This window comes from Oncorhynchus gorbuscha, linkage group LG16, assembly GCF_021184085.1.
Source record: "Oncorhynchus gorbuscha isolate QuinsamMale2020 ecotype Even-year linkage group LG16, OgorEven_v1.0, whole genome shotgun sequence".
Classification (NCBI taxonomy): Eukaryota; Metazoa; Chordata; class Actinopteri; order Salmoniformes; family Salmonidae; genus Oncorhynchus; species Oncorhynchus gorbuscha.
The window spans coordinates 54,322,182-54,348,393 of NC_060188.1; the positions used below are offsets into that span (position 1 = coordinate 54,322,182).

Below are 26,212 nucleotides of genomic sequence, written 5' to 3' on the forward strand. Positions count from 1 at the left end.
AAGGAGATGATTGTGGACTTCAGGAAACAGCAGAGGGAACACCCCCCTATCCACATCGATGGAACAGTAGTGGAGAGGGTAGTGAGTTTTAAGTTCCTCGGCAGCAGATTTTGGGAGCAGTTCTCCCACTCGCTTCGCCTCTTCCTCTCTGACATAGCACACCAACATCAAACCACCCACGTCACACCACACCCCCAAAGACTAGACTCATTTTCCTTCAGTCATGGCTGCTAGCAATTCTTAATGCACAATCTTCAAAACGAGGCCAAATCAGGAAGTGCAGTCACCCTGTAAAGTAAAAAAGTGTATTTATTGTTCAACAAATGTATTTTATTGTATTTTTACAAAACAACAAGACTACCAAAAAGTTAGTCGACAGAACAGGTCTTTTTTTAACAGAATAAGTCATCGCACAATTGCAGCAACACTCAAAAAGTGACGGTTACAATCTTTTCACAACAAGCTTTCTCTGTAAAAAAAAAAAAAAAATCTAACGTAGAAAAGAACGACATTCTCATCGGACGACAGGCGATAGGGATCCAAAGACGACAGAGAAGACAGGCAGAGGCGTCCTGAGAGGACGACGAACCCCTGCAGTTTAATCTGTCTGGCCGGCTGCCTGACAACACACATTGTGCTCCATATTTTTTGTTGTTTCTCCGCCACAACAAGTGCAATAGCCTTTATGCTTCTCGAAACGGTATGCATTTCTACAAAAAGAGGTTGGCACATTCAAGACATTAACGGTTTATAATAATGGACCTTTTTTTTCATTATAAATACAATATACTTTTTCTATCCCTGTATCCAGAACCCACGTAAAAACAGTACAGAGATGGCTATTTACAAATGAATGCGGGATGAGTCCAAAAGTCATAAATAATCATAATAATAGCAAAAAAAGAATGAAAGTCCGTTCTTCTTCCATTGTTCCTTAGAATGTGATCATATTCTTTATTTTGTAGCTGTTTGCGTCGATGGAAAAATAAAATAAAACGGGAGGCATCAAAGGAACGTGTTTTGTTTCTACGTGAGAATGTTCCTGTCTCCGCTTATCTCATTTCCTGAAAAAGACAGACAAACGTGTCAGAAAACAATGTGAAAAAAGGAACAAAAAGCAGAAAGCCAAGACTTGTTTATTATCTGCACATAACAGGTAGGAGGTCTAACAAAGCATGTGATGAGGATGATTCTCATAAATCACAAAGGTCGTCTACATCACTTGATTTAAATACAACAAAATGCATTTGATTTGTCAATTCATTTTCAAAACGGAAACCAGCTATACAACTAAATCAGAGGAGCTTAAGAACCCAGGTGGCTAAATTATAAACTATAAAATGTTGGAATAAAACCCAAATTTGTACTAATAACCATAGAGCTGAAGAGGGTTTTTAGAAACATTCTATCTCACTGTAACCCAAAACGCTGGTCAACCGCCCTATGGGAGCAGCTCTTGTTCGTCCTTCATAGACTACTTGACGAATCATTTGAGGGATTGGCTGTTAAACAAGGAAGTCAAGATCTGAGGGAGTCACACAAAACACAAAAAGAAAGTAAAGACCCTTGCCCCTACCCCCCATTCAAACAAAGCCCCCCATTCACCCGCTCTGTCCAAGTGGAAAGATAACGCTCAGCACCGTGACAGGAGAGGACTAACACGAAACTGTCTCTCCAGTGAAACACACAGCCCGTCTATTGTAAGGCCCTGGCTTTAATTTTCCTGGTGGAGCACGAAGGGAAGTGGAGATGAGGGGGGCATCAGAGTGAGTTCCTGGGTCGTCCACAGGGGGTGCAGGTCAAAGGGGAACGACCTATCGTTGGGTCACCGATCGCCTGAGAACCAGCAGATCTGTAGGACAGTGTCTGGACCGACAGAGCCAATTCTGCACCTAATAAACGAGGTCATCTAGTACAAATTGGCTGAAGCTCTACTGAGCATAGCCCAGCTGAATGAATGACAAAGCTAGACATGGTGATAGGTTGGTAGATGCTGTATATTTTATATTAGGCATACATTAAGATACTTAATACTACAATATTACCAATTTTCTGTTTAGATCGAGGTACAATGGTCGCAACAGTGGCAGTTGAAAGCTAGTAGAACAGTGTAAGTTACCACTGGGAATCACCATGGGCACACAGAGCAAATGCAATGTACCAGTAAGTGGTTATACAGTAGTTTGACTACTAAAGTCATTTTTGAAAAGATGTCAAAATGTTGTTGTGGTTGTTTCTTTTCTAGTCTTTTTTTAGCCCGGGGGACATACTACACAGCTTGTACCCACTTAAAAGGCCTTCTACCCCCTCACTAGGGAGCCTGCGCAGAGTGCACTTAAAGCAGCGATCCCACAAAGAAGGTGTACCCTCAGTGCACTACAGAGGGAGAGTGGGGTGGGGGGGCTGAGTTTGACATTATCCCACACTGTGCAGGGGATTTTGTGTTTTGTGTGTGTGCGTGCATGCATATTTTTTTTATGGCGAGAGAAATCATTTGTGAGTGTGTGTTTTATAGAGCGAAATATAGTATTTGTCAGCAATAGTAGATATCTATAAGCTTGACAGGGCTTGTCGTTTTGCTCAGTTATCCCTCATGTCAGCATTTCCATGCTAGTGAATGATTATTTACACACGTATGAAACGAGCACTGAGCCATAAACAATTTAACTGCTATATTATCTATGCTCTGAACTGTGTACAGAAACAGAATACATTTGCTGGATGCTGATCTGTACTTTGTTTTATTGACAAAGACCAGCGCATGGTAAAGGGGCACACTTGAATGAATTGACGTATATATTTTCATAGTACATGGTCTACGAAGGCTGCAACATTTTTGGCCTTGTGAGATACAGTGGCTGCAGGGAAAGATCTTGAGCTGACACTCGTTAACTAGTAAACTTTTCAAAAGAGACCAGTGGGCAAAGAGTTGCCTATAGTATGTATAAGTTGGAAGTAGAAGCCTAAGTGTTGTTGTCCATTCATTTACTCCAATTAGTTGAGGGATGATAGGGTTAGGGGACAATAATAAAGGAAAATATATTTTTAAAAAAATATATATATAGGGGATTGGAAATGATGCGGGCAATTACATTGACAGAAACCACAATCTATTTACAATATTAAAGCGAAACATTTTTTTTTTTAAAGAGTTGCCTATCCCGGTCTTAGCTAAAACACAAAACATGACATTACCCGAGGTCACCTCATCTGTAGTATATCTCTTCTCAGCCCCCAAATAACCCCTGAACACCAGTAGACATTGTAGCTCCCAAGAACTAGAACCCACCATGGTCCCCTTGTATTACCACTATTACCACTATTACCAATATTACCATATTACCACTATTACCACAACCGTAGTGTCTCTTCTTGCCCCCCTGATATGAATAGCTCAAATAAATGCCAGAGAGAAGAGAAAACCAGCAGATATTGTGGCTGCCAAGAACCAGAAACCTTGTATCACCTCCGCTCCTCGTTGCATTTCCTGCCCGGGCAGTGACCCCCTCGTGACCCTGTGGAGCCCCGCGATGAGGAGCTTCCTGTGGTGGAGCAGTTGCTGGACATATGACCCCCCCGCCCCACCAGGTAGCTGGGTTTGCCATATGAGATCAGGTCCTCATCTGTGGAGGAGATGGGATTGGGTGAGAGGGGAGAGTTGGGGTCAGGGATCAGAGATGTTACATGTTAGAAATGGAGAGTAAGAGAAATGGCTATATTCTACTGATAAGAAGATCTTGTAGGATGGAGGGAGTACTAAGTCGTGAGTTTTGAATGGATGGATTTGTGAATTGAAATGTATTCATATGTTAGTGTGTGTGAGAGAACGTGTTCATGAGCATGATTGATTTATGTATTATTACTATTTGTGTGAATTAGTATTGTCCAGGTGAATGAGTGACTGTGTTTGGGTGCGAGTACTAATAGGCTACTGCAAAGGCTCTGGCTGTGCTTGTGTGTGTGTTGTGAATATGAGACTGAGCATGTGTGTGAACACCACACTTCAGTATCTGCACCACTCACCGTCTTGGCGTCGCTGTCCCGATCCCTTCCTGTTGGGAGTGCTCCGCTCTCCTTCTTTCCTCTCCATGGAGGACAAGGTCCCAGGGCCCCCCTCTCTGTCCAGGGACGTGTTGCCACATTCTACAGTCCCTGCTGAGCCCCGAACTGCTCCGTTCTCTGGAGGTGGCTCTGGTGGAGGGGGGAGGTCTGGAGGAGAAGACAGACAAGGACAACAGGGTTAGGGTTACACTGCAATGGAAGAACAGTACATACTGTATAAGCATATAGGCAAACATACATAATGTAGGCTTTACACACACAGAGACATGCTCATGCCCAACACACATTCATTGATTTGTTTGTTCATTCGTCCGAACCCATATGCACACACGCCCCAACCACGAGATGTTCACTCCCTTACCGTGGGGCAGATGGTATCGGAGCATGAGGTCTGATACCAGACTGTTTCTATCTACAAACCATCAGACTGCTGAACACTAAACTGGACTGACCACTGCAACTTAGCAAACATGCACTCACTCTCTCACACACACACACACACACACACACACACACACACACACACACACACACACACACACACACACACACACACACACACACACACACACACACACACACACACACACACACACACACACACACACACACACACACACACACTACCAGTCAAAAGTTTGGACACACCTGCTCATTCAAGGGTTTTTATTTATTGTTTTACTACTTTCTACATTGTAGAATAATAGTGAAGACATAAACTATGAAATAACACATGGAATCATGTAGCAACCAAAAAAGTATTAAACAAATCAAAATATATTTTTGCCTTGATGACAGCTTTGCACACTCTTGGCATTCTCTCAACCAGCTTCATGAGGAATGCTTTTCTAACAGTCTTGAAGGAGTTCCCACATATGCTGAGCACTTATTGGCTCCTTTTCCTTTACTCTGCGGTCCAACTCATCACAAACCATCTTAATTGGGTTGAGGTTGGGTGATTGTGGAGGCCAGGTCATCTGATGCAGCACTCCATAACTCTCCTACTTGGTCAAATAGCTCTTACACAGCCTGGAGGTGTGTTTTGGGCCATTGTCCTGTTGAAAAACAAATGATGGTCCCACTAAGCGCAAACCAGATGGGATGGTGTATCGCTGCAGAATGCTGTTTTAGCCAAGCTGGTTAAGTGTGCCTTGAATTCTAAATAAATCACAGACAGTGTCACCCGCAAAGCACCCCCACACCTCCTCCATGCTTCATGGTGGGAACCACACATGCAGAGATAATCCGTTCACCTATTCTGTGTCTCACAAAAACACAGTGGTTGGAACCAAAAATCTCAAATTTGGACTCATCAAACCAAAGTTCAGATTTCCACCGGTCTAATGTCCATTACTCGTGTTTCTTGGCCCAAACAAGTCTCTTCTTATTGGTGTCCTTTAGTAGTGGTTTCTTTGCAGCAATTCAACCATAAAGGCCTGATTCACGCAGTCTCCTCTGAACAGTTGTTGTTGAGATGTGTCTGTTATGTGGCTGCAATCTGAGGTGCAGATAACTCTAATGAACTTATCCTCCGCAGCGGTCTTCATGAGAGCCAGTTTCATCATTGCGCTTGATGGTTTTTGCGACTGCACTTGAAACGTTCAAAGTGTTTGAAATTTTCCACATTGACTGACCTTCATGTCTTAAAAGTAATGATGGACTGTCGTTTCTCTTTGCTTATTTGTGTTGTTCTTGCCATAATATGGACTTGGGCTGTATACCACTCCTACCTTGTCACAACACAACTGATTGGCTCAAACGCAATAAGAAGGAAAGAAATGGACTTTTAACAAGGCACAGTTGTTAATTTAAATGCATTCTAGGTGACTACCTCATATTTCTGGTTAAAAGAATGCGAAGAGTGTGCAAAGCTGTCATCAAGACAAAGGGTGGATAATTTGAAGAATATAAAATCTAAAATATAATTTTGTTTTGTTTAACACTTTTTTTGGTTACTACATGATCCCATATGTGTTATTTCATAGTTTTGATGTTTTCACTATTATTCTACAAAGTAGACAATAGTAAAAATAAAGAAAAACCCTTGAATGAGTAGGCGTCACAACTTATGACCGGTAGTGTACATTCATGCTACACACACCTCACAACTGCTGCTACCACACTCTTATTTTGATTGTTAATAACTCCACATATTAAACACTTGACTGCCAATCACCCCTTTTCCCAATACATGTGTAAATATTGGACTATAAATGGTGTCTTCCTGTGTTATACTTCTATTCTACTGAGCCATTTATTTAATTACACTTGAAACACTAACCTCCTTGGTTCAGCACCTCTCTTCTGTAAGCGCCGCCCTTGGAGGTCTTCTTTTTCACTCGCGACTTCTGGCCAGGGGGAGCCTGTGTGTTGTCTGCTGGGGATGGCAGAGCTCTTGCTGTAGGTCAGCCAGAGAGAAATAAGAAAATGACTAATAGGTCATGGGGTTATGGGTCCTTTGAAGCACTGTACATGGACAACATTGCAAATAACAACATTGCAATGTCTTATGTAATTCCAGCTCTTTGTTTAGGTATTAAGAATTACATACTGAACATAAATGTAAATCATTTTATGTTAATGATGTGCGTGCGCACGTGCATGTGTGTGTGTGCGTGCATGTAAGTACAGATAGAGTATCTTAATTTGACCCAGTATCTCACCCAGGAAAATAATCCTGCAGCAACAGGAAATGTGAATTATTTTCTGGATTATAGCATTTTTTTGTACGGGTCGATACATTTTACTTTGTGACAAATCAAGTATGATATTTTGTGGAAATTGCTAAGTTTAGAAGCCTTTTTAAACCTTGAATACACTAGAAGTTTGCATTTCCTGCTGTGAAGGAACATTTCTGCAAAAACAGGTGATTCAATTAGGATACAGCACCTGTATGGGTTTGTTTGCCCACTGTTCCCTTTCCATGTGTATAAGCACATCTGTGTGTGGTGCATTCACTCGTGTGAGTTTGTGTAGAGCGGTAAGCATCACTGACTAGGTGTGGTGGAGCTGATATTGTCGGCACTCAGCGTTTCCCCCTCAGTGAAGTCACGGCGATGATTCGAGCCATTGCGGAGCGGTGTGCCCCCCTCGGTGTCCTCACTGTGCTGCTGGGCTGAGAGGTTAGGGTTGGACTGGGTGAGGGGAGGGCTGGGCACCAGGGGCACTGGGACGGGACCACAAGGTAATCTACTGTATAATGGCAAAGAAAGAGAGTGCTTAGCAATAGCAATTACATACCTTTATTATGTTACACAATTGAACTATTGTTTTGTTCATTTGAGGGAGAGATTCTACTGCAAATATCAAGTACTGTGCAAGTATTGTGCTATCATTGGGCAAATACCATACCAAAGCATTCATTGCTTTATTAATCTGTGTTATCACCATCTCATTCATCTGAAAAAGAGAGTCTTCAATGCTATCACCATTAGTATGGCTACAGTGTCTACCTGTACATACATGATGTGACTTTTAGAATTTGTCGTGTCATACCGTGCTAGCTGCTGCCCGTCATGGTGGTGAAGGTGTGCTGTGTCGTGGGGTGGATGGTGGCTCTCCTCTCGGGGCGATGGCGTGAGAGTAGCAGTGGACTGGTGACTGTAGGAAGTGGTGGGGGACGAGACACCACCCCTGAGGGGAGGGGCGGGACCATCCTCACATCCCTCGGTCAGATAGGTCCTGTCTGGAAGGGGCGGGCACCACTCTTCCTCATCAGACCTGGGAAGGAGGAGAGGGTCACTTTTTCCACGAGTTCACTTTAAACAGAGTAGGATGCCGTGGCCCCTAGGAACACTGATCTATTGTCCGTTTTGCATTATCCTTTTTAATGGATTGGGGAGGATAAACTGTTCCTAGATCTGTGCCTAAGGGCAACTTCTACCTGGAGCATTATAAAACAGTCATCGCTTGTGCAGTTGGTGCTATGGAGCAGTAGGTAGCTCGATCATAACACATTCACAATGGCGGCCCTCCCTCTTTAGTTCATAACGCTTACAGCATTGGTCTGTAGCGTATTGATTTCCACTGCTCTACAGCGCCGTTAGACAGCCTCCCTATGGGTCTGCTGAGCGCCATGTCTGGCAAGATCAGGGTGTGCATGGAATCACTTAAAGGGTGTTTTCATACATTGTGTTTGGTAGAGAGGTATGTGTGGAGAGAGGGCTCTGTGCCTGCACCTGTGTGGGTGTGCTATGTGTGTGTATATGTGTCATAGGTGTGTGTATGTGTACGTGTCATATGTGTGTGTCATATGTGTGTGTGTGTGTCATATGTGTGTGTGTGTGTGTGTCATATGTGTGTGTGTGTATGTGTCATATGTGTGTGTGTCATATGTGTGTGTGTCATATGTGTGTGTGTGTGTGTGTGTGTGTGTGTGTGTGTGTGTGTGTGTGTGTGTGTGTGTGTGTGTGTGTGTGTGTGTGTGTGTGTGTGTGTGTGTGTGTGTGCGTGTGTGTGTGTGTGCGTGCGTGTGTGTGTGTGTGTGCGTACATGCGTATGTGTACACCATGGAGGAAATGGGCAAGGCCAGGGAGTTAGCTAGCTGTTATAAGGCCAAGGTTCCTCTCAGCTAGCCACAGGGGCTAACTTAAAGGTTAACGACATTAACTGAGGTTCATCACCAATCTCTGCTTACGGCTAACAGCTGCAGGGGGCTAGGTGGAGTGGTGCATGAGAAAACTGCTGAATGATTATTTTGTTCTGGTGAGAGTAGAACATGAGAAGGGGAACGGGCTAAAGTAGGCTAATGTTATTAGCTAACAGGGTCAATGAATGAGATAGGGTTGAGACTTGGGAATAGTGGCTAAATTGCTAACTGCTTGCTAGCGTCTTGGCTTGAGCCAATATAATCCACAGTAGCTTTCAGAAATAGTTAGAGGTAGAAGTTCGTAAGCCTCATGCCTGCTTCAGTTGAGTTGCTAGCCTAGCCTATTCGGTGGGAATGATTGGCAGGAGCGATAGCTGAATGGTCCCCTTACCAAACCTCCATGATTACCGACAATATTGTGGTTTATAAAGTGTGGGTGTGTATTAATTTTGCAGTGCGACGGAAATGTGGTTCAGCATGGAGCTGGAAGAAAAGGTGCGTTGAGGTCCAGAGCTAACAGGGGGTTAACAGAGGGGGTTAACAGAGAGAGACCAAAGGTGAGTCTGTCCTGTCAGGCACAGAGGCAACGTTAGGCTAACATGAATAATCTCCACACAAAACCCTGGCCTAGAACTAAGTGTTAGTGGGGACTGAGAGTGCAGAGACAAGGGCCAGGAGAAAAAGAGGAAGTCAGAGGCCCATATGTCTATAGGACAGTATAGTAAGTATCCTTGCACGAGCCTGAATGGCTCATAGGTGCATGAGCTCCAGCTTCTGTAGCATGAGGCTGCTTGACCTACAAGTACACCCTCTGGACAGGAAACTAGTCTATCGCAGGGCCTTACCCCTAATCTATCTCCTTAATGCTGAGTGCCAAGCAGAGACGCATCAGGTCCTACAAAGAGTGTTCAGAGGTTATATAAGAGATCTACCATACCGTAATCAATTAATATTTCCTTCAAGTTAGCAAGAAGATGGTGTACTCATCGGTGTGTGTTGTGCCAGTTAGCAGCATAAGTGTGTGTGTGTGCATGTGTACATGGTCATGTATATGTGTGCGCGTGTGTGTGTGTGTGTGTGCTTACCCTAGCTCCATGTCCTCATGGTCATCTATGGGCAAATCCTCCACCACACACTGCTCCAGCTCCCCAAAGGAGGGGGGCGCTGGCAGGGCTTCAGTCCAGTTCATAGAGGGGGTTTTCACCGCCTTGCCCATTGACTTCTGCTTGGGTTTACCTGCACATAGACACACAAAGAGATGTTTTAGTTCTGTATAGTGGGAAAACTTGGTCCTACGGTCTCTAAATACATGTTAATACACTTGAAAAGGGTATACATGTATGTCACAACCATAACTAAAGGTTCCCTTGTAATTTTTGGAGCCATGAATCAGTGTTCTTGAAAAAGAAACGAAGAGCCACAGACTCAAGGAGTTCAGATGCAAAAATGTAATAACCAACGTTTCGACAGCCAAGCTGTCTTCATCAGGGTGTAATGACAAACACAGCGGGTCACTAATTTACATAGAGTTTGAAAGGACACACACAGGTGCCTGTAATCATGGCCAGCTGTGGCTGTATTTCATTGGTTGATTTACAGATATAATTAGAACATATAAACAAATCATTATTCCATGCAATCATAGAGACAATTTGGCTACATAGGCATAGTAACATTATATACAATGCATAGCAAAACCACGTACTCCACTAAGGCAGTTATTTCTATTATAACTTGTCCTTGTGGTAAAATAACTATGTGGGAAAAACGAAGCGCAAACTAAAAGTAAGAATCTCTGCGCATCGTAGCACCATTAGGTGCAAAAACTTTACGTACCCAGTTGCGGCCCACTTTTTGGAAGCAAACCACTATTTACTCCCTTCGCTATATCGGCATCGAACACGTCACCCTCCTTAGTAGAGGGGGTTGACCTTTAAAATGCATTGTGAAAACGAGTGGCCATCTGGATCTTTAATTTAAAGACCCTTGCTCCCTTTGGTCTCAATGTAAAGTCTGATATGAAGCCATTCTTGTGATTATTGTTTTTGATATCCATTGTACAACATTTGTCAATCAACCAAAGAAATAAAGCCACAGCCGGCCATGATTACAGACACCTGTGTGTGTCCTTTCAAACTCTATATAAACTAGTGACCCGTAGTGTTTGTCATTATACCCTCGCCTTGTCGGTTAAGGGCTTGTAAAGTAAGCATTTCACTGTAAGGTCTACACCTATTGTATTCGGCGCATGTGATAAATACAATTTGATTTGAAGACAGCTTGGCTGTCGAAAAGTTGTTTTTAAATGATTGTATCTGAGCTCCTATATTGTGCGGCTCTCCTTTTCTGTTACAAGTGTTCTACTCCGCTAACCAGGTGTGCGTTTCTTCCGCCTCCAGATGAATCAGTGTTACACCAATTTACAGTAGGTTAGCTACCGCCACGTCTCTCGTTGCTAGCTAGTAAGTACCATAATGCTGTTCTATGGCTCCAAAAATGTCAAAGTGACTCCAGCCTTTATATTTAACTTGGTCTTTTTTTGTAAATGTTGCTTGGGGTTCGTGGTGCCCCAACTTGAATCATACCACGGGAAACACGATCTTAAACGTAGTCTTACCGCTGTCCGTCCTGCAGCGGTCGGGTTGGGCGTACTGGGAGGAAGGTCCGGCGGGCTGGGTGATCCAGTGGCCGCCATCTTGCTCTGTGGGGCTGTGAGACCCCTGGAGTGCCTGGTTGGTGAAGGGCATGATTGGAGTGCTGGCGTAGGGCGTGGTGGAGGAGTAGGGGCTGTTAAAGCTGCGGAGGTCCTCGGCGGTGGGGTCGATGGTGCTGTAGATAGGGCCTTCGGTGGAATCGCCCGTGCTGTACTTCTCTGTCTGGTTTAGGTAGTTGGATATGCCCGCTTCTGGTGCCGAGGGCGGGTCAGAGGTGAGAGGTCAGATTCTAGTGAGAGGTCATCTTTTGTCATTTGATTTATGTTTTTTCTAGATATTTAACAGCAGAGTTAGTGTCAAATATGTTATGTCAGCTACATATGCAGCCTAAGGCAAAATATATTTTATTTAACAATAATTCAACCTGTTGGATTTTCCAGAAGTGCTTGAATTCAGCCCCAAGTCTGCCGTACAAGTTGATATCACATGAGATGGAAACTATACTTTGAGACTTCTTCAAAGACTGAAGGAAAATCTCAATTGCATACTCCTCATGTCTTCTCGCATTGTTTTCTCAAACCCATTGGACGAGAAAGCCAGAGGTCCCTCGCCTCTGACCTTCTTCTCCAATGGGTTTTCACAAGGAGGCGAGGAGAGAGAAGAGAGGACGCGAGGAGTATGCAATTGAAATTCTCCCTGAGACTACACAAAAGGCATCGTAGAGATAATCCCTGGATGTGTACAAAACAAACTGACCGCTGTGAGCAGGATCATGCAGTGTCTCATACCATTGTAGTATCTCTCTGCAGTGTCGTGTTTGGAGGTGCAGCAGTTGACGGCCTCTTTGCCACTATGGACCAGGTTGGTGGTGGGCCATGAGTCTGCCAGCCATGGGTAATTGCCCATGTTGCCACCCAGCATGCCAGGCCTAAACATAATAAAAACACACACTATGATCATACCTGATGCCAATCCACAGCTTGGTTCTCATCACTTTACTAAAAGAAGACTAGTAATAAGAATGGGAAAGTCTCCTTGAAATAACATAAACAGGGATCCTTACCTTCCATTGAGTCCAGATGCCTCTCCATGTGGAAAGCCAACTGCAGGGAAAAAAAGGAAATATGCATTCAGGTGTGAATGGAAAGGTCAAATACAGTAAAGCACGAGTGGTGGCCATAATGTCATATGGTACAGTTGCACTCTAATATATTGGCACCCTTGCACGTTACTATTTTTTAATTAACAAAGCTTTTGGTGGTCACACGTGTATTGATTTATAACGGCACAGGACCAAGAAACTTCACTTCAAAGTTAAAAAAAAAAAAAATGTCCTGGCCTAAATTATTCAGAATTCAGAAGAATTCTAATGAATTTGGTTGGAGGCAGGTGATTCTCGATCACTTGTGTGTAATTTATCTCACCTGTAGTTGGTAGCAGGTGCCTACAGGGTAAACATAGCCATTCAACCAGTTTTGAAAAGAGAAAAGAGAACATTCTGCTCCATTGCACTGATGCCCACAGAGGTTCAGGCATTAGCTCGGGAAACAACCTCTACCTTCCTTCATACTGGACACAGAGACATAGAATTGGTATCCAAAAGTTCATCTGACTCTGGGGAAGTAGATAAAGGGCCTCATTGCCAAAATCCTGAAGTATTTTAAGTTAAAATAGCAGCCTATTGTAAAGTGCAGTAGAATACTTGATATGGTAAGGTTGGTTATATTACAACATGCTTCTTTGATAAGTGGTTAAGTAACAATAAGTGTTGTATAAAGAGTGCATAAAATAAAGTGTGTTAAGTACCTGCAGGTGTGTAGTTGAACGATGCGGTATAGTGACTCAGTTCCTTTCTCTTCTTGCGGCGGCAGTAGATCCACACACTGAAACCCATGAGGATGGCCCAGCAGGCCCCGCCGATCCCAGCGATGAACGCCGGCTGCTTCACCACATCAGTGATCTGCTCGGCCAGGCTCACGCTGCCTTCATCACTGTCCTCGCTGGGCACTGAAGGTGCCTCCGCTGGCAGCTCTGAGGGAGAGCGGCAAGTAAGTAAGGAGATTGATTGATATTTCGATTTTCAGATATTTTGATTTTCAGACAACTTTTGCCATGTAAAGTACTGTATTATAACCATCATTTTCCAAGTAATACTGCATGGTTTGAGTACTGTGTATGACAAAATGGTATATGTTATAAACCAAATGACGAATGGCAAAACATTTAATCTTCCACACCTCAGAACTGTATGTAAAGTTAGAATCATGCTTGTTGGCCTCAACATTTGATTCTAAGTTGTACACAGACTCTAAGCATGCTTAACACATGAATATGACGCTGCTGTTACACTTAACAATAATTTCAGTCATTTTTGCTTCCCTTATTACAGTTCCGCTCAATCTTATACTATATCCTTGATATGCCGGAACTGAAATGACTAATTCTGCTAGCTTGTGGTTCTGCGGGGACTCACTAATGAGGATGGACACAGGCTGGCTGTGGGTGCCCACTCCGGCGCTGGTCACTGCTGCCACCTCCACCTGGTACAGAATGCCTGGCAGCAGCCCCTTGAGCACAGTGGAGAGGAAGGTGCCATCTACGGTGGTGTTGATGTGGTAGCGGGTCTGGGTGTCGTTGCCTACACACCACACCTGTTATTGTTGGTTGGAGGATGGTGAGTTGGTGTAAGAGATGGAAGATGTCAAATTGCTTTAAAAAATGTAAAACAATTCATAGCTACTCCTTATTTCCAATGATTTGTTTTAATGAATCCAAAATAAATCATTGTAATTATGTAACTATTATTATTATATTTTTTATTTTACCATGTTATTTCTAAGTAAATACCACCCATATGGATGGTTGTCATTGGATTGATCCAATCATGATATGTAGTTTCTGGTTCAGTCATCCTACCTTGTACTCCTGGATGATTCCATTCTGCATCTCGGCGGGGGGAGGCTCCCAGGAGACACTAATGCTGGAGCTGTTGCTCAGCTTCACTGTAACCACGGTGACTGCTTTGGGAGGGGCACTCGGGACTGCAGGAAAAGAGGGAAGATCAAGTTGTGAAAAAACCCAACTCCATGTTGACATAGAAAATATTAAATAGGGGCATTTGGTAAGATAGCGAAAATATGATTAGATTTTGATGAAAATGGCAGACTCCATCAAATGCCATCAAATGCCATGAAGTGGTTATTGGACTAAACAGTTATTTGCCTTCATAACAGGATATGAAGGTCACACAGGTGTTGGGAATTGCAATCCAATTGAGACTGAATTGCTTTTGACTTCACAGAGATGTGACTGCTAGAGGCTCCTTAACAGCTAGCTATTTTTAAAAAGTCAGACCTCAAACTGTTTCTGCTTTGTGCCCTCCAAGATAAATACTAAAAAGGTTAAATTCACCACTTTTTATTTCATCCTTACTTTGCTGGGTAAATTGACTGAGGGTATATTCTCTTTAAAAGCAACGACTGTGTATGACCAATCAATCACCACTTTCAAAACCTTTTTTTACACCTGGAAGTTCCATCGTAAAAAAAACTATTTTAAAACCTGGTTACACCATTCCCTCCATTATGGACATAGGCTATCTTAAGTACAGTGGGGAGAACAAGTATTTGATACACTGCCGATTTTGCAGGTTTTCCTACTTACAAAGCATGTACAGGTCTGTACTTTTTATCATTGGTACACTTCAACTGTGAGAGACGGTATCTAAAACAAAAATCCATAAAATCACATTGTATGATTTTTAAGTAATTCATTTGCATTTTATTGCATGACATAAGTATTTGATCACCTACCAACCAGTAAGAACTCCGGCTCTCACAGACCTGTTAGTTTTTCTTTAAGAAGCCCTCCCGTTCTCCACTCATTACCTGTATTAACTGCACCTGTTTAAACTCGTTACCTGTATAAAGGACACCTGTCCACACACTCAATCAAACAGACTCCAACCTCTCCACAATGGCCAAGACCAGAGAGCTGTGTAAGGACATCAGGGATAAATTGTAGACCTGCACAAGGCTGGGATGGGCTACAGGACAATAGGCAAGCAGCTTGGTGAGAAGGCAACAACTGTTGGCGCAATTATTAGAAAATGGAAGAAGTTCAAGATGACGGTTAATCACCCTCGGTCTGGGGCTCCATGCAAGATCTCACCTCGTGGGGCATCAAAGATCATGAGGAAGGTGAGGGATCAGCCCAGAACTACACGGCAGGACCTGGTCAATGACCTGAAGAGAGCTGAGACCACAGTCTCAAAGAAAACCATTAGTAACACACTACGCCGTCATGGATTAAAATCCTGCAGTGCACGCAGGGTCCCCCTGCTCAAGCCAGCGCATGTCCAGGTCCGTCTGAAGTTTGCCAATGACCATCTGTATGATCCAGAGGAGGAATGGGAGAATGTCATGTGGTCTGATGAGACAAAAATAGAGCTTTTTGGTCTAAACTCCACTCGCTGTGTTTGGAGGAAGAAGAAGGATGAGTACAACCCCAAGAACACCATCCTAACCGTGAAGCATGGAGGTGGAAACATCATTCTGTTGGGATGCTTTTCTGCAAAGGGGACAGGACGGCTGCACCGTATTGAGGAGAGGATGGATGGGGCCATGTATCGCGAGATCTTGGCCAACAACCTCCATCCCTCAGTTGCATTGAAGATGGGTCGTGGATGGGTCTTTCAGCATGACAACGACCCGAAACACACAGCCAGGGCAACTAAAGAGTGGCTCCATAAGAAGCATCTCAAGGTCCTGGAGTGGCCTAGCCAGTCTCCAGACCTGAACCCAATAGAAAATCATTGGAGGGAGCTGAAAGTCCGTATTGCCCAGCGACAGCCCCAAAACCTGAAGGATCCGGAGAAGGTCTGTATGGAGGAGTGGGCCAAAATCCCTGCTGCAGTGTGCAAACCTGGTCAAGAACTACAGGAAACGTATGATCTCTGTAATTGAAAACAAAGGTTTCTGTACCAAATATTAAGTTATGCTTTTCTGATGTATCAAATACTTATGTCATGGAATAACATGCAAATTAATTACTTAAAAATCATACACATGTGATTTTCTGGATTTTCATTCAATGTGATTTTCAGTTGAAGTGTACCTATGATAAAAATGACAGACCTCTACATGCTTTGTAAGTAGGGAAAACCTGCAAAATTGGCAGTGTATCAAATACTTGTTCTCCCCACTGTAGATGCTGTCCATATTAGGACAGCCTCTGTCTCAGCAAGGCTTGTGTCAGTCTCATCTGAAGTGGTCAGTATCAGTAGCTTCTAGCCAGTCTTACCTTCCTCTGGTGTTCTGACCAGAAGCAGCCGGCTGTCCATGCCCTGGAACTCGTCGAAATAGGGCCGGATCTTGATCTCGTACTCAGTGCCTTTGAGCAGATCAGCGACCACAGCCAGGCGCTCCGACGGGGCCTTGACATCCTGCAGCTGCCAGGTGCCACCCCTGGGCCGGTAGAGAATCCGGTAGCCCTGGATGTACTGGGACTGACGGTCCACCTGGGGAGGGGAGGAAAAATTACAATTAGACAATTAGAGAAAAGGGAGAGATACAAATAGATAGATAAGAGATCTAGTTCTACTACCCTTGTATATGGGTATACAGTAAAACATCCAATAAAACATTCATAGAGTGTGAGTCCAACCAATAGCCTTTATCCTGTGAAAGATGACAAAAACACTCAGGTCAGGGTACTCACCATCCATGATACTTGAACACTGGAGGCAGTGAGTGTGACGGGATCCTGAAGCTGAACGGCCACCTCTCCCAGCTCTTTCTGGACCTGCCTGTGGTCCACTCCCTGGCCGGTGGGACTTACATCTGCAAATACATCATGAACAAACTTCAAGACACAAAATACTCAGTAAAACGATGGTGGATGCTTAACTCACGTTCACACTTGATTGACATACCCTAAATTGTTTTATATGAAGCATGAAGCCTTCAGACCTTCATGTTTTCATGAAGCAAGTTTTCAAAATGAGAGAACAATTGCGTTTTGACTTCCCACACTTGTTTTACACTAACTACCACTCTGTACTAATTGTATTTATTTATTATGTTGTGTCTCTCCTAGGTACTGACCTTGTGTGCGGACGGGCTCAGAGATGGGGCTGGGGTCACTCAGGCCATAAGCGTTGACCGCTCGGACGATGAATAGGTAGATGGTGTTGGGGAAGAGACCACTGACCGTGTGTTTCTCCAACTTGACCAAGTCAGCCACCGTTTGCCATGTACTGCCTGCTGATTGGCTAAAGTAAGAGTCCACAGACAAAGATGTCATGTTATTTGTAATTTCCAATTACCTTAGTAAAGTTACTGTGCAAGGCTATTGTTTAATGTTATACTTTGCAGAGTATGTTATATTGACAGCTGTTCCTATATTACTCAATAGTGACTATCACTATCTTTTCACAGAGAATCCAACTCAGCGGCAAGTAGCCTAGCGGTTAAGAGCGTTGGTCCAGTAACCGAAAGGTCAGAGGCGTGTGTGAAACAATTGTGGAGGCAAAAGCATTGACATGATATCTCTGCATTGGCATGATTGGTTGACAATAGGTGGCGGCGGTACGTCCTGTAATAAACACAAACTTGACAACTTCCTTCACAATAGCTCTGCTCCGCCAAGTGCAATAAATATGAAAGCCCTGATGACTGAGGAGGCTGCTTCACAGTAAATGCTGTACACCACTTCAGACACAGATTGACGTTTAGGCTGCCCGCAGCAACTCTCTGATTCGGAGGGGTTGGGTTAAATGCGGAAGAGACATTTTGGTTGTGCAACTGACTAGGTATAACCCTTCGTTAGGTTATTGGCAAAGCATTCCACCAAACATTGCCATGACTCAATAGTGACTACAAACTGTTCCTCAGTCTTTTTTTTACAGAGAATCAGATAGGAGCCACTAGAATAGCAGAGCCCAGGCTGAAGCTGTTTGCTTAGTCATTAAGTGCTGTGTTCAGCGATGCTTCGCTATCCCCCATGCTCATTTGACGCACTGCGTTCCCGAGCCCAGTGACAGGTCCAGGAAATGATGACGGAGCTATTTTTATCCCACTCAGGTTTTTAGCCACGACGCACCATCAGACCATGCCAGAGCATCTGGTAAATAACAATAACGCCAGCTGTGTGTTTATGACAAGTTTCTTTGTTCGTTTAAAAAAAAAAGTTTGTCATCTTAAATATTCGTGTTTTGCCTTCTAATAAATAAAGTGATAAATCTTGTGAGCAATGCATCTAATAAAGGCAGTTCCGTTTGCATTTTCCTCTCCTGCCTGGTCTTCTTTAGATTTGCTGTCACACCTTGTTTATTGTTTACTGGCATAGTTACATGACACCCTCCTCCACCCTTCGTCACTCGCTTTTCTTATCTTTTCCTCAACCCGTTCCTTTTTCATTTCCCCCTCGGGACCAGTGACTGCTGTAGCAGACAAGTGACTTTATAGCCGACCTGCGCAATTAGGCGACAGCGATAAAAGCTGTGTGAGCCGTAAATATTCCTCCAGCGGACCGCCCAAAAGTGATAAATCCAAGGTCACTTTGTCCGAGGAGAGGCTGGGAAACTTGGGACACACACAGGAAACACACAAATACACACGTACATATACACTCTTGCCCCACAAACATGCCAATGGGGGAAAAACGAGTGTTCCTCACCTCCATGTCCTATAGAATGGAGAGAGGACAATGGTAAATCTGCCCATCTTCATACAGTAACAACATGTCAGGATTCTATGTCCACCTTGTCCTGCACGCACGCACGCACACGCACGCACACACACACACACACACACACACACACACACACACACACACACACACACACACACACACACACACACACACACACACACACACACACACACACACACACACACACACACCCTATCCCCCTGGCCACACCTACCCTTCAACCCCAAAATAACCCCAAGCACCTCAGACAAGGAAATGTTATTCTAAACTAACCTATTCAGTCCCCACAGCAACTCCATAAACAATCAATTTGGGCCACTCGGCACGGTGCTAACTACTGCCCAGGGGGCAAGGTGAGAGAAGAGTGATGCAGGGGCTAGTGAGTCAGGATGAGATAGTCCCCACCTAAATGAACAAGGAAGGGGAGGGGGGCATTTTCTCGTAACACAGTCCGTCCACGTCTGGACCTGCTTTCTCATCCCCTCCTCCCTCCATCCCCCTGTGTCCTATCAGCCCACTGTTAGACCATACTGCACTCGTAACACTGTCTATCTGTGTCTGACCTGCTTCCCCCATCCCTTTATTCCTCCATCCCTCTATATTCGTCTTTCCAACCCTCTGCGTCCTATCATCCCACTGTGAGACCCATAGGAACCTCTCTCTTAGTAAATAGAGCTAGCCCGGCTCCGCTCAGCGTACAATAGCCCAAGGACTCTGTCTATCTGTCTGTGCCAGCCACAATTGAACACATTACCATTTTAGCTCCACAGAGGTGCACTAAGCTGTGTGAGTGTGTGTTTGTGTGACGTTTGATGGTGGCTAAAGTCAACGTGGGGGGCAGCTGGGAGGTTTGGGGAGTGGGTTAGCATGGGCCAGCCTCCAACCTAGCTGAGGTTGATTAGAATGTGAAATGTGTCAGGGTGTCCACAGGGTGTGTGTGTGTGTGTGTGTGTGTGTGTGTGTGTGTGTGTGTGTGTGTGTGTGTGTGTGTGTGTGTGTGTGTGTGTGTGTGTGTGTGTGTGTGTGTGTGTGTGTGTGTGTGTGTGTGTGTGTGTGTGTGTGTGTGTGTGTGTGTGTGTACTGACACCATTAATAAAGGGTGAAGGATGGCTGCCCACAGCAACCTCTGACTAGAAATGGTCCACTCAAACAGACAGTGTGGTGAAGAAGGCGCAATAGTGCCTCTTCAACCTCAGGAGGCTGAAGAAATCTGTCTTGGCCCCTAAGACCCTCACAAACTTTTACAGATACACAACTGAGAGCAGTATCATCGCCTGGTATGGCAACTGCACCGTCCGCAACCGCAGGGCTCTCCAAAGGGTGGTGCGGTCAGCCCAATGCATCACCGGGGGCACACTGCCTGCCCTCCAGGACACGTACAGCACCCGATGTCACAGGAAGGCCAAAAAGATCATCAAGGACATCAACCACCTGAACCATGGCCTGTTCACCCCGCTATCATCCAGAAGGCGAGGTCAGTACAGTAGCACCAAGAGACTGAAAAACAGCTATCTCAAGGCCATCGGACTGTTAAATAGCCATCACTAGCCGGCTACCATCCGGTTACTCAAACCTACACCTCAGAGGCTGCTGCCCCATATACATTGACATGGAACACTAGTCACTGCTTTACTCATTTCATATGTATATACTGTATTCTATTCTACTGTATTTTAGTCAATGGCACTCTGACATTACCCGTCCTAATATTTCTATATTTCTTAATTCCGTTCTTTTACTTTTAGAGTTGTGTGTATTGTTGTGAATTGTTAGATACTACTGCACTGTTGGAGCTAGGAACACAAGCATTTCGCCACACTGCTAAATATGTGTATGTGACCAATACAATTAGATTTGATTTGAGAGAGAGAGCTGGGGGCTGGAGGGGAGAATACTGTGTGTCTGCCAGTGGAGGCTCCTCAGAGGAGGAAGGGGAGGACCATCCTACTCAGTGAATTTCATTTTTTTTTTTAAGAGTTAAGATAAACCTATACCAAATATATTCACATCACCAAATACCTGATTAAAACACACAGTTTTGCAATGAAAGTATACAGTAGTATCAACAGCACCCTCTAGGGTAGCACCATGGTGTAGCCAGAGGACAGTCATTTTCCGTCCTTCTCTAGCTACATTGACTTCAATACAAAACCTAAAAGACTTGTGCTCCTCATTCCCTTTCATAGACCTACATACATAATTAAGACAACTTCCGGTGGTCGTCCTTCAACCAATCAAATCTTTGGAAAGTATAAACATGTTGTCCATCCAATCAAAGGATCAGAGAACGATCCTAGTACTCGTGTGATTTTGCATGTGTGATTTTGAAGCATGGTGAGTTGGTGATATTGTTGGATAGATGAGATGAGATGGTGAATAGTTGAGCATTTTTAGGATATTATTCAATTCAAATTAGTTTCTTCAAACTACAGGAGATGGAGGAGGTAGATTATGTACTTCTTTCTTGGTTTTAAAACTTTCGTTTTGTGTCAAGTTAGTGACATTTATTTTAAATTTTAGTTTTAGTCTAAATTTGACAAATTTTACTAAATGTTACTTTAGTTGAAAGTAGCTAGCTAACTACCAGAGTGCAGTTGTCTCCGCCAGAATGACTAGATTCTTTTGTTGAAGAACCCCTTTCATTGCCCACATCAGATTGAAGCCTCTGAACGCCTCAACTCATGCCTCATACCCTCATTCAATCCCAGGTGTGGTTCCTTCCCAACCACAGACTTCTCATTCCCCATAATATTTTACTGTGAATATATTAATTCTTAAATGTTTTAGGTTGAAATAAATCTTGTCTTTGACGACTTTTGAAACACGCTTTTTGTCGTCTCTGTGTAACCCGGGCCTATACCGTGGGTCCCCCATCCTTCTACGTTTTTCAAATCACCAGTATGTGCAAGTGTGTCTTTAGATGTTATGTGTTACTTCAACCCCCTCCCCAATTTTTTTTGCATGAATAGAGCTGAAATATCTGTCTTCCTGTCTGTTCTACAGAATGCACCACGAGGTTGAGCTCTATTGAACGTGAAATATCTGTCTACCTGTCTGTTCTACAGAATGCACCACGAGGTTGAGCCCTATTGAACGTGAAATATCTGTCTTCCTGTCTGTTCTACAGAATGCACCACGAGGTTGAGCCCTATTGAACGTGAAATATCTGTCTTCCTGTCTGTTCTACAGAATGCACCACGAGGTTGAGCCCTATTGAACGTGAAATATCTGTCTTCCTGTCTGTTCTACAGAATGCACCACGAGGTTGAGCCCTATTGAACGTGAAATATCTGTCTTCCTGTCTGTTCTACAGAATGCACCACGAGGTTGAGCCCTATTGAACGTGAAATATCTGTCTTCCTGTCTGTTCTACAGAATGCACCACGAGGTTGAGCCCTATTGAACGTGGTCCAACTCCAACTGTCCACTCCGCTCACCTGAAGGCCTCGATGATGTATGAGGTGACGGCGGCGCCTCCCTCGTGGGCGTTGGGCTGCCAGGTGAGGGTGACACTGTTGCGCGTCACGTCGGTCACCACAGGCTTCTGGGGCGGTCCTGGCAGCTGGAAAGGTTCTGATGCCTGGGGGACAGACGAACCTCCACTCTCTGAAAATCACAATCAAATCAAATGAAGTGAAGTGCATTTAAAAAGAAACAGAGACAGAGGATGAGATGTTAGCTGGATGGTAGTGGATCTCCTATGTATAGTGGTAGTGGATCTCCTATGTATAGTGGTAGTGGATCTCCTATGTATAGTGGTAGTGGATCTCCTATGTATAGTGGTAGTGGATCTCCTATGTATAGTGGTAGTGGATCTCCTATGTAGAATGGTAGTGGATCTCCTATGTATAGTGGTAGTGGATCTCCTATGTATAGCGGTAGTGGATCTCCTATGTATAGTGGTAGTGGATCTCCTATGTATAGTGGTAGTGGATCTCCTATGTATAGCGGTAGTGGATCTCCTATGTATAGTGGTAGTGGATCTCCTATGTGTAGTGGTAGTGGATCTCCTATGTGTAGTGGTAGTGGATCTCCTATGTGTAGCGGTAGTGGATCTCCTATGTATAGTGGTAGTGGATCTCCTATGTAGAGTGGTAGTGGATCTCCTATGTGTAGTGGTAGTGGATCTCCTATGTGTAGTGGTAGTGGATCTCCTATGTATAGTGGTAGTGGATCTCCTATGTGTAGTGGTAGTGGATCTCCTATGTATAGCGGTAGTGGATCTCCTATGTATAGTGGTAGTGGATCTCCTATGTAGAGTGGTAGTGGATCTCCTATGTGTAGTGGATTTCCTATGTATAGCGGTAGTGGATCTCCTATGTAGAGTGGTAGTGGATCTCCTATGTATAGCGGTAGTGCAACCATTCTCGATCTAACTGTTGTTGGAAGAGTAGCACTAGTCCTTTTGTAAGTTACCTGTTGGTAAATAATTAATGTAATACGATCAATCACGGATTGAAAAGTAACACTTGTCTTCAATAAGGAATTAAATGAAACCGACCCCAGCCCTGATCACAGTAACTGACTTTGACAATTCACATCTAAATATAAGAGTTTAGTTGTGAATTTCTGCTTGGTTGTTTTTAAGATGCATTTGTAGGCACTAAATACCACCGTATCAAGCTTCATCAAACAGCAGCATTTCATTTCAGCAATAAGGCATTACTTCTTCCAACTCATCATCCCTCCGCTTCGCCTTGGGCCAAACAACGCCCCTAGGTGCGATTACATCCACAATTTCACAAGACCTCTGCCTTATTTCTCCATTCACTGCCATACCTACGGCTGATAATGATCTTATATGGGCATGTAATGTCATGGAGGCAATCTAATAGTCTGTAGGGAGGTGTTTACTACAGTACATTTACCTTTCACCGTGTGTGTGTGTGTGTGCGTGCGTGTGTGTACACGTGTGTGCATGCGTGTGCATTTACCTTTCACCGTGAGTACTCCGCTCCATGTCGTCTCTCCGCTCGAGCTGGAAGCCACGCAGGTGTAGGCCCCTGAGTCGGTTTCCTGGCAACAAGAGAGAGGGCTCAGTTAACATCGTGTACATGCACAAAAGCACAATGCCTTTGCCTCTTCATATTCAGTGTTCCAAAGCAAATCTTTCCAGGTAAGTCAACATGAACATCTGCCTAGAACATCTGCCATGTTGACTCCAATGCTTCCCACAGTTCTGTCAAGTTGGCTTGATGTCCTTTGGGTGTTGGACCATTCTTGTTACACACAGGAAACTGTTAAGAATGAAAAACACAGCAGTGTTGCCTGTTCTTGACACAAATCGGTGCGCCTGGCACCAAATACCATACTGATTGAAGTGGATTTAGCAAGTGACATCAATAAGTGATCATAGCGTTTACCTGGATTCACCTGGTCTGTCTATGTCATGGGAAGAGCAGGTGTTCTTAATGTTTTGTATACTCAGTCTATATATGGCTTTCGAGTGTATGTTCTCAGAGCATGCACAGAACAGCTGGCAGGCATATTCACGGTCAGTTTTAACCTCTCCTGGTCCCAGTCTGTAATCTCCACATGTTTTAAGATGACCACAATCATTGCTGTTCCTAAGAACTCTAAAGCTTCATTCCACAATGACTATCGCCTTGTAGCTCTCAGTTCTGTAATCAGGAAGTGCTTTGAGAGACTGGTTATGGAACACATTAACACCACCATCCCAGCCACCTTCTAGACCCACTCCAATTTCTATACCACCCCAACAGATCCATAGATGACGCAATCTCAATTGCTCTTCACACTGCCCTCACCCACCTAGATAAGAGGAATACCTATGTGAGAATGCTGTAAATTGAATACAGATCAGCGTTCAACAGCATTGTTCTCTCCAAGCTCGTCACCAAGCTTAGGACTCTGGGTCTGAACACCTCCCTCTGCAACTGGATCCTGGACTTCCTGACGGGCCGACCCAAGGTGGTGAGGCAACATTATCTCCTCCACACTGACCCTTAACACAGGGGCCCCACAAGGGTGTGTGCTTAGTCCCCTCCTGTACTCCTTGTACACCCACGACTGTGTGGCCACACACAACTCCAACACCATTATCAAGTTCACTGACAACGCGACGGTGGTAGGCCTGATCACCGGCAACAATGAGTCAGCCTACAGGTAGGAGGTCAGTGACCTGGCAGTGTGGTGCCGGAGCAACAACCTCTCCATCAATGTCAGCAAGAACAAGGAGCTGATCGTGGACACGCCCCCATCCACATCGACAGGGCAGCAGTAGAGCAGGTAGACAGCTTCAAGTTCAGGGTAGGAGTCCCCACTATCCATTTAATCGTATTCATGATCTAAAAGGCAAAACTGATCATAGATCAGCACTCCTATCTGAAACCCTTGATAAATATGGGCCCTGATCCTCTTGAACCAGTGTGGGAGTTTAGAGGAGGATAAAGGAGAGACCTTTAGTAACCAGAGCGGGTCTGCAAACTTCTGTGGCTCTTACTTTGCTTTATACTGAGCACTCAACAGTAACCAGCATTCTGGGCTGACACTAGCAAGTGTGTGTGTGTGTGTGTGTGTGTGTGTGTGTGTGTGTGTGTGTGTGTGTGTGTGTGTGTGTGTGTGTGTGTGTGTGTGTGTGTGTGTGTGTGTGTGTGTGTGTGTGTGTGTGTGATTGCGTACGTGCCTACTGGTAATTGTGTGTGAGTGTGTAGGTAGTGCACACGTGTGTGTGTGTTTAAGACGATAAGTGTGGGTCAGGGAGAACATTGCCTATTAAAATTTCATTTGGAGGCTGAGAGCGAGACAAGGGCTAGAAATTGCTTACAACAGTGGAAGATGTACAAATGTAGGATCTTAATTTGATCACCATGTTGTTGCAGGAAATGCACTAATGTATTCAAGGTTTAAAATGCTTCTAAATTCAGATTTGCCCCTAAACATTTTTTTATCAATAACTCACATTTCCTGTTGCTGCAGGATTATCTTCCTGCTGTGAGAAACTGGTCCAATTAAAATCCTACACCTGTAGGGACTTTTAACTCGCAGACAATGATCTAATAGTGTTGACAGCTCACCCCCAACCGCCTGGAGGTTAGTGGGCCACACACACACACACACACACACACACACACACACACACACACACACACACACACACACACACACACACACACACACACACACACACACACACACACACACACACACACACACACACACACACACACACACA

The 26,212-nt window shown here is 44.3% G+C and overlaps 1 protein-coding gene and 1 long non-coding RNA gene across 6 annotated transcripts in view; one reads left to right on the forward strand and one right to left on the reverse strand.

Annotated features, from left to right (window-relative positions):
* Positions 1-310: 310 nt before the first annotated feature.
* Positions 311-26,212, reverse strand: part of LOC123999642 (roundabout homolog 2-like) — a 136,157-nt gene continuing 110,255 nt past the window's right edge. For 2 of the 5 annotated variants that reach the window (XM_046305602.1, XM_046305599.1), the window contains 18 exons: positions 23,952-24,033; positions 22,455-22,623; positions 17,409-17,575; positions 17,023-17,144; positions 16,606-16,822; positions 14,221-14,345; positions 13,778-13,955; positions 13,111-13,335; positions 12,368-12,407; positions 12,093-12,232; positions 11,268-11,555; positions 9,736-9,886; positions 7,558-7,782; positions 7,058-7,254; positions 6,344-6,460; positions 4,024-4,209; positions 3,467-3,623; positions 311-1,064 (listed from right to left, as the gene is read on the reverse strand). In XM_046305602.1, the coding sequence (XP_046161558.1) occupies positions 1,058-1,064; positions 3,467-3,623; positions 4,024-4,209; positions 6,344-6,460; positions 7,058-7,254; positions 7,558-7,782; positions 9,736-9,886; positions 11,268-11,555; positions 12,093-12,232; positions 12,368-12,407; positions 13,111-13,335; positions 13,778-13,955; positions 14,221-14,345; positions 16,606-16,822; positions 17,023-17,144; positions 17,409-17,575; positions 22,455-22,623; positions 23,952-24,033 (2,793 nt within the window). In that variant the 3' untranslated portion in view covers positions 311-1,057. Of the gene's footprint in view, positions 1,065-3,462; positions 3,624-4,023; positions 4,210-6,343; positions 6,461-7,057; positions 7,255-7,557; positions 7,783-9,735; positions 9,887-11,267; positions 11,556-12,092; positions 12,233-12,367; positions 12,408-13,110; positions 13,336-13,777; positions 13,956-14,220; positions 14,346-16,605; positions 16,823-17,022; positions 17,145-17,408; positions 17,576-22,454; positions 22,624-23,951; positions 24,034-26,212 lie in introns of those variants that run through there. The other 3 variants (XM_046305600.1, XM_046305601.1, XM_046305603.1) reach the window with 3 other exon arrangements.
* Positions 13,724-19,060, forward strand: LOC123999643. The gene is made up of 3 exons (XR_006832486.1): positions 13,724-13,978; positions 17,401-17,580; positions 17,742-19,060. It is a non-coding gene; the product is annotated as an uncharacterized LOC123999643 (long non-coding RNA).